We start from the raw sequence: 9,307 nt of genomic DNA, 5'->3' as shown, positions 1-9,307 counted from the left end.
CAATTCCGCCATGTGTACCAAAGCACAATCAAGGGGGGAGGCAAATGACCCAAGGGGATGCCCCTGACTATTTCGAAAAACCACACCGCAACCAGCTCTACCCGAGATCACGGAGGCATCAGTGTTAGCTTTAATCCAATCAGACGGAGGGGGCTGCCATCTAACTTCAATGATTCGAGGGGCCCTATGATGACGAGCGTTTAACCCGAGATTGTGGAGAATAGATAACTCCACAACAGAATTCCAAACCGACCCGTTGCTGATTCTATCAGAGCTACAAATTACAGACCAAAGACAGCGTAATGCCTCATGAATGTTTGGTGGCTTGCTCTAAAAAATAGCAGCATTTCTTACAGACTATATCAACCAAACAGTGTTGACAAGCGCAACCTGCCAGAGGGAAAGGACTTGAGAACTGAACTTGTGTGAGAAGGCGTGTTGTAAAAGGGTCTGTAGAGAAGAATCAAGTACAAGTCTTCTACCAAATAAAGCCGATATGCTGAACCAGATTTGGGAAGCAAAGGGGCAATGAACAAGTAAATGGTCACTCGTCTCATAAGCCATTAAACAGACCGGACAGCGAGATATTAAGGATTTGCATTAGTTCTGCTAACGGTGCAAATTACCAGATTTGTTTTGCGACCAAAAGAACTGCAAATACTGATCTACAAAAACATGAAATCATAAAGTTTTTATTTGAAATTAACTCTAAAAAAAACATTAAATGATAAGTGTAAACATTTTTTTCACGGCAATTAGCATTGATAGTCACAAAAGTTTGGATAAAATTCTTAAAAGATTATAAAGTTTAATTTATCTTAATAAAAGTACTTAACTTTGTTTTTTTTTTCAATAAAATCATCTTAGATATTTGTCGATCATTTTTTAGCCGGAGTTAATTATGTGACATCTTATCACATGTCTCAAAGTTATGTAGCATAATAATAAAAAATTAACCATAAACTAACCCAAATAAATAAGAATTGTCAATTAAAATTTTAACCATAAATTAATCCAAATGGTATATTGATATTTAGTTACATTTCTTAATATGTCATGTGGCGAAAACGAGACATTGAGATATCAGTCATATGGACAAAAATTTGATTGAAAAGAAAAGTTTAAAGTTATTATAAGAAAAACAAACTTATTTTTAGACTTTTGAGAAAATTATTCAATTTTAGTGACAGTACATACTAATTACCCATGTTTTCTTTGCATATATATGCAGTGTAAAGATGTTTTGATGTATTTGCGTATTATATTACTACTATTTTTTTTAGAGGAGCAGCAACGTACCATGCAGCTAGCAATAAATGTGATCAATCCACTACCGACAACTGTAGAAATTTATGTTGTTGATTTCTCTGAATTTACCTAACTTCACCATTACAATTTGGATTGCAATACCTCTCTCCATCTCTTGTTAGTTTGTTTCACGTGTGATATCAAACTCTTTATACAAATAAAAAACAAAAAATAATCTTAAGATGGCCATAAATGCCATCCGCCGCCGACGACTTTAATTTATTCATTATTTATTCTCAATTTGCTTCACCATTACATTACATTACCAATATATCTCTCTCTCTCTCTCTATCTCTGAATCTCTTTTGCTAATAATGGAGCCTCAAATTCACATCCCAAGATGGACACCAAACCTATCCCAAACTCAGAATAACCACACACCAAGTTCATCAAGACTTGATGAGTCAGAGCTGCAAAGCATAGTCTCCGAGGATGACAACAACATGGAGAAGCTGTTCCCATTTAGCTCTGGCTCTGGTGCTGTTAACATTGACATTGAGATGCAACCATCACCTGAACATAATAATAAGCAGCATTCAAAGGGTATTTTCATAACATGGAATGATTTGCAGGTTACAGTTCCTGATGCTAAAAAAGAGCGGCGACATATTCTGAGAGGACTTACTGGTTATGCTGAGCCTGGTGAAGTTTTGGCTATTATGGGTCCTTCTGGCTCCGGCAAGTCTACTCTTCTTGATGCTTTGGCTGGTATGAAATTATTTATTGCAATGCCTTTCTTCTTCCCTCTTATTCCTTTTTCATTTTATAATACAAATTATATGATATGTCCCCAAAAACTAAATGCAGGCTTAAAAAGTATGTTATGTTTATTAATATATGTCTGTAACACCATTAAAATATATTAGTTCAACAACACCACTAATATAATATATGTCTGGGCTTAATTATTTATTGCAGGGAGAATTAGTTCAACTGCACATCAAACTGGCGAAATCCTAATCAATGGTCGTAAGGAGGCACTTGCATTTGGAACATCTGTGAGTATATTTAATGATTTTAAATGAAGAAAGGCTAAAACAAATTAAATTAATTTTGTCTATGAGTTCTATTAAATTAAATTAAATATATATTTGTTTTTCTATAATATTCACATTATTATGTGTTTATAATAATGCCAATTAGTAATGATCTATTGGCTATACAATCATGAATTCTATATATATAATTTCACATTGACTCGTGTAGTATATATATAGTTGGTGGATAAATTAATTAGGTTAAATAATTTATTAAATTATTTACTATATTTTTATTTGAGGGCGAGCCTTGGCGCAACGGTAAAACGTTGTTGCCGTGTGACCTGAGGTCACGGGTTCGAGTCTTAGGAGCGGCCTCTTGTCAATTAAATTGGCAAGGGAAGGCTTGCCCCCAATACACCCTTGTGGTGGGACCCCTCCCCGGACCCTCGCTCAGCGGGGACGCGTAATGCGACCGGGCCGCCCTTTTTTTTTTATTTACTATATTTTTATTTAATATACTTGAAGCAACCCGTGAAAACATTTTTCCGGATTCGTATCACGCCAAAGATCTGATTATCACACTCCACGAGCGTTGCAGCTTTTTTATTTTACGTGTTTCTTCAATTACAGTCCATGTCAGTAATTTGAGATTATGTTTTACAATTGGACAAGTTTAAGGGGTTATGTTTTACAATTGGATAAGTTTGAAGGGTAAGTTGTTACAATTGAAAGTTCAGTGGACAGTTGCAACATTTGGACAAATTCAGTGGGTTATTTATGTATTAGGCCTAAATAAAAATATAGAGATTCTATTAATTATCATATTCACGTCAATGAAAATAACATATGGAAAAAAATTTGGAATCTCCTCATTTATTCGCTTTTTACTGAATAAACTCTTAAAATTTCATTATTGATCAAATATAATCACATGTATTAAACTCAAACTAGCTAGTGAAACAAGCATCAAATTATTAAAAACATATGATTTATTATATATATATATATATATATATATATATATATATGACATGCCATTTTTTATAATTTAAAATGCTGTTTTTTTTTTTTTTTTCTTATGTCTCGTGTAACATTAAAAGTAAGAAGATGATAATGAGGTTGTTTGCTTCTCTAAATCGTGTCCTACAAATTAATAAAACGTTTTAGATATTTTTAACCGATTTTTTTTTTAATAAAATGGTATGTATATTTGTTTGTTGCTCGTTTTATTGTACCCTATTTACTGTAAAACTTTCCCAATGCGTGTTTTTCATAATCAAGCTTTTCTTGTTTGTAGACTTATGTGACTCAGGATGATACATTAATGACCACATTAACAGTTAGAGAAGCAGTGTATTATTCAGCTCAACTACAACTGCCAAAGTCTATGTCCAAATCTGAAAAGAGAGAAAGAGCTGAAATGACAATAAGAGAAATGGGTTTGCAAGATTGTGTTAATACAAGAATAGGAGGGTGGAGTAAGAAAGGGATAAGTGGTGGACAAAAAAGAAGAGTTAGCATTTGTATTGAAATCTTGACTCGACCTAAACTTCTCTTTCTTGATGAGCCTACAAGCGGATTGGATAGTGCATCATCTTACCATGTTATGAACCGTATTGTCAAGCTTGCTAACCAAGATGGAAGGACTGTGATTGCATCCATTCATCAACCTAGTACTGAAGTTTTCCAACTTTTCCATAATCTGTGTCTCCTTTCTTCCGGAACATCCGTCTATTTTGGTCCTGTGTCAATGGCAGAACAGGTACGTGCGTTATCAACGAAAAATACAAAAATAATACATGTGATTTTGGATATACAAATATGGATTTGCATTATATTTAGCACAATTTAACACATAATCAAGGCAATATATCACCTCAGCAAAAGTGAGTAATTCAACACATCATATGAACAAAGACAACATGTCATGTCCACAAAGTGAATGTGCACCATTAACAATGATTGACACTTTGATTGAATTTCTCATTTTGTAGTTTTTTTCTTCCAATGGTTTTCCTTGCCCTAATCGGAGAAACCCGTCTGATCATTACCTGAGGACTATAAACAAGGACTTTATGGTAATGAAATGAGTTTTATTTGTGATATATTATATATGATATATTCTTTTTACACATAAATGTATACACTATAATACAATTAATAAATAAGTTGTTTCTTCCTTTCTAAAATTTGTATTTCTATCAGGAGGTCGAAGACGAGCTAGGTGGTTCAACAAAATTAAACTCAGAGGAAGTTATTGATGTTCTTGTTAAATCATACCAATCATCACAAATTTGGCAACACATTCAAAAACACGTGGCTTATATATGTGCAAAGGTACGTAATATATTTACTTTAATTAATTAACAATACATTATTTATAACAGTAAAAGGTCTATAGAGAAATTAAGTTGTTAATGTTCTTGTTAAGTCATACCAATCATCACACATTTATAATGCAATTTTTTTATTTTCATATAATTTTATTAATTTGGAGAAATTAAGTATTTTCAAGTCTAAGTGGACTTACACTTAGCTACCAGAAGATGTATAAGAGTAGCATAATTATTAATTTATTACCTATGAGGATGGGCTCAACCGTAAGAAAGAGATTCTCATAACATTTTCACTTGAGTTCGACTCTCGTGTAGTTCTTAGAGTTTCAATAGGTTGAAAAATATGTAAGCCCCTCTTTGGATTTTGAATAAATTCTTTGATGTTAGTGTAGTAATACCCCTCTTATCTGTAACCTTTTTATAATAAAAAATAACAATTAATTAATTTACATGCTTATATTGGTTTTAAAGAAGGGAGAAAATATGAAGAAGAAAGGAAGGCAAACAAGCTACATTACCCAATGTATTGTTCTTACCAAGAGATCCTTTGTGAATATGTATCGTGATCTAGGCTATTATTGGCTTCGTCTTGCAATCTACATTGCACTATGTCTATGTGTGGGGACTATCTTCCACGACATTGGCTTCTCTTATGGCTCAATTCAAGTACGTTTTATATAATTGTTAAGATTCCGAATCAGTTCATCAGTTATTTCCTTTAGTTGGTACTTTAAATTATTACCATTTCAGGCTAGAGGAGCAATGCTTATGTTTGTTGCCGCATTTTTGACTTTCATGGCAATTGGTGGTTTTCCTTCTTTCGTGGAAGATATGAAGGTACAATTAATAGTTCTTTAATTATTAGAGATCATAAAATATTATTTTTTGAATATTACTTACTAACTAATTTTTTTAAGTTTAATGCTTATTTGACACGATATTTGAGCCTCTTAAAAAAAATGGAGTTTATATTTTAATGATCTCATTTATTCATTTCAACACAAGATATAGTAGGTTTCTTGCATTATACTTCCTATAGAATTTTTCTTGTGTTGAAAAAAAGAGTATTAAAGATAAGTATACAATTACAACACTATAATGATTATAATGTGAAAATAATTAAAACTAATTATAATTATATTTTATGACTAAAATCAGATATTTGAACGAGAGAGACTAAATGGGCATTATGGTGTTGGTGCATTTGTGATTGGAAATTCATTGTCATCCATTCCTTACCTGTTAATGATATCATTAATCCCAGGAGCGATAGCATATTACTTGGTTGGACTTCAAAAGAGTTTTGATCACTTTGTCTACTTCTTATTGATATTATTTGCATGCATGATGCTAGTTGAGAGCTTGATGATGATAGTAGCAAGTGTAGTACCCGATTTCTTGATGGGGATAATAACAGGTGCTGGTATTCAAGGAGTGATGATGTTAAATGGTGGATTTTTTCGGTTGCCTAATGATCTTCCTAAACCATTCTGGAGATATCCAATGTATTATATTGCTTTCCATAAATATGCAAACCAAGGATTTTACAAGAACGAGTTTCAAGGATTGACATTTCCTAATAATCAAGTTGGTGGATCATCTACAATTAGTGGAGAAGATATTTTGCAAAATGTTTGGCAAGTTGAGATAGGTTACTCCAAATGGGTTGATCTTGGTATCTTGTTAGGAATGGTGGTTATTTATCGTCTCATCTTTTTAGGAATCATAAAGATCGCTGAAAAAGTTAAGCCTATTATTGTGACAAATTATTATGGTTGTTTGTCTTTTGCTGGTGGACAGATCTCTCAGAATCCCTCATCCTCACCTTAAACCAAATCTCAAAGTCAAGTGTTCAATTAATGACCATTTCAATTTCTTAACAATTAGTCAAAGGCATATATGTGTTGTATGAAATGTATAATAAAATTTCATTAATAGTATAATTGGTAGTGTAAAATAACATCTTGGTATTGTAGTGTTTCTTATTATTTTTAACGACAATGTTTGGGTTTATTGTTTAATTAATTCTTTGAGTAAGTTGTAATATGACATAATATTGGTAATTGATAAATTAATTATTATTATATGAGATGTCTTCAATACTGAACACTATCTTTGAGCTGCTTTTCGATGACCTCAATCATAACAAACAATCAGGGAGGGGCCGGAATTCGGCGGCCCCTCTCCGATGCTCCGGCCCCTCCCCGATGCTTAAGTGAGTAGTGTTCTTAAAAGTAAGAATCAACTTGAAAGCAATTAGTAAGAGATGGATAGTGTATATACCTAGAGTAAAAATTTCAAGCCTATTTATAGATTATTACATACCTAAAGCGCAAATGTACTTTACTCCTGTCAGCTTCTGATTAGTTCACCCAAACACCTTTTCATGTGTAGACTGTTGATTGGCTTCAGACTCTAATCCCTTTATATCACTCTGTAATCTCTAGTGTGATCTAGGTATTAGCAGCATGACCTTGAAGTTTGAAGCTTCCATTGGTCCATGTGTGCAACAAGATGCCTTCAGTTTGAAGTTTTCTAATTAAGCATTATAATTCTTCTCCTCAACTCTTTGTGATATGGGCTTTTGATTCAAGCCCAATAAGCTGATTCAGCCAGGCCTTCGTTCTTGCCCTTCTTTATTTATCTTATATCAGATGTCCCCCTTAAGCTTATAAAAGCTCTTTAGGGATTAGGGTCCTGACGTCTATTTCCAAACGCTTCCCAATGATGAGAGCCTACTGAAGTAACACATGAGCTGTCGTTCAACTTCTCCATATTATTATCTTAGGATTTGGGATAAATGAAAAGCCAAAGATAATAATAATGAAAAAGCCTTTCTCTACTCCCTCTCTATTATAAATAGAGAGGATGCTTTTCTTAGACTTCACACCATCTTCTTGCTTTTGCTACTGCAACTTAAATCGTAAGTTCTTTGTACTTTTTCTTCTGTGTTATTTTCTTCATTATTTCTTTTCCATGGCTCCCAAGTCTAAAAAAAACCGGTTTGAAAAAAGTTCACAACCTTCTTCATCTCGAAACCCAACAGAAGAAGCTCCTAGTAAGTTTTGCAAGGTAAACCCCGAAGGTTCTTATTGGTCCCTTGTGTTGTGAGAATAAGTTCCTCGGGGGGGGGGGGGGGGGGGGGGGGGAGGTTAAAGGAACTATTTAAAATTTTACTTTTTTATTCTGACTTATGAAATATATTTTCTCACAAAGTTCAATAGCACAAAGATACTACGTGCGATCAGAGGGCAGCTTTAGTTGGTCAGCAACTAAGGTTGTTTCTTATGTTAATTCAGGAGATAGAACTTGAAAGTCTATTCTTGAACTCAACACTTAATCTAGCTGTTGGAGTTTAGTGTCCTAAAGACAATTATTTTAGGATATAAATATTAATGAATAAATTGTTTATTTAGTCATTTGTTTAATAAGATATATAGCATTAAAATGTAACTATATATAAAGGCGCAAATCTTTCATAAAGAAACTAATCCTAAGTTTGTTTAAGTAATTATAAAGTGTTCATACAAGCATGAAGTGAGACTGTACTTTATAATAAGATCAATAAACTTAAAATCAACCCAAGTCAAGTAATATGTTATAGGTGTTGGCATATCACTGTTGAGACTTGCATGTAACAATGTTTTCTGTCGAGACAGAGAGCTGATCTCACAAGCTTTAGATATAGAGATATCTAGACAGTTACATGGATCCGATGAAGGAACTCATTAGGATTGGGACCCGACTTGAGATAACAGTATGGATTGATTTATCTAATGTGTCAACTGTTCATTTCATTGGTATTAGTAGGTATAACTAATCCTCAGACTCAAACATTCATTAATTAGTGATTTTGGATTATGGAGGCTGGTACTTTTGATTCTGTGCGAGCATGATCCACTACAGGTGAGAGCCTGGGGTGTGTGAGAGCAGGATTGTGTATCAAATAAAGTAATTGCAGAATAGTTAATATCAGATTGAGCATTCGTCACTCTCGATAAGTGGGAGATATATCCAAATGGCTGCTTGTGGTGAATTAACTGAAATCCTTGTAAGGTGATAGAGTTAAGAGTAGAAATAGATATTTCACTTAACTTATCTTTTAGAGTAAATTCAACCTGTACAAGTAAAAACAAACTCTTCATTATATGTAACCTTGACACGTTCCATGGTTATAAGGAATTGACTGACAGGATATAGTTGATGAAGGATCGTATTATACTGTACCTAATGCAGAAAGGTTAACGTCAATTATCAACCTGACTTCTTAATTGCTCTGGGGGAATATCATAGGTTCTGCTAGTAAGAGCTTGCGACGGTATTCCGTTATATATATGTTGAAATTAATCATGATGAATTAATCTCAAAGGATATATGCGGCTAGTGGCAATAAAGGACCTAATGGGTCGCATATGGGACTTGGAACCAGAGGACGAAAATATAATTAGTGAGACACTAATATGGGCCGAAATTTATTAGTTAATTAGGGATAATTAATTTGATTTAATAATTATAATTAGATTATGATTCTAAATTAAATTAAAAGATTATTTAATAATATTGATTAGAGGTTTTTAATATTGCTGTTAAGTTTTAAGTTTTATGGCGAAAGAGAAAGAAAAAGGGAACCCTAGGGCCTCGACGATCTTGGGCGGCGCGGGAGGTCGAGCGGCGAAGAAGGCG

The 9,307-nt window shown here is 33.4% G+C and overlaps 1 protein-coding gene across 1 annotated transcript; it reads left to right on the top strand.

Annotated features, from left to right (window-relative positions):
- The first annotated feature begins 1,568 nt into the window (after positions 1–1,568).
- Positions 1,569–6,708, top strand: LOC136231219 (ABC transporter G family member 1-like). The gene is made up of 8 exons (XM_066020533.1): positions 1,569–2,016; positions 2,227–2,306; positions 3,586–4,050; positions 4,283–4,366; positions 4,494–4,625; positions 5,096–5,290; positions 5,375–5,461; positions 5,783–6,708. The coding sequence occupies exons 1-8, from the start codon at positions 1,623–1,625 to the stop codon at positions 6,452–6,454; spliced, it is 2,109 nt and encodes a 702-aa protein (XP_065876605.1). The 5' UTR covers positions 1,569–1,622; the 3' UTR covers positions 6,455–6,708.
- Positions 6,709–9,307: the final 2,599 nt, after the last annotated feature.

This window comes from Euphorbia lathyris, chromosome 5, assembly GCF_963576675.1.
Source record: "Euphorbia lathyris chromosome 5, ddEupLath1.1, whole genome shotgun sequence".
Classification (NCBI taxonomy): Eukaryota; Viridiplantae; Streptophyta; class Magnoliopsida; order Malpighiales; family Euphorbiaceae; genus Euphorbia; species Euphorbia lathyris.
The sequence above is the reverse complement of the archived record's forward strand: the minus strand, read 5'-3'. Positions and strand labels throughout refer to the sequence as shown.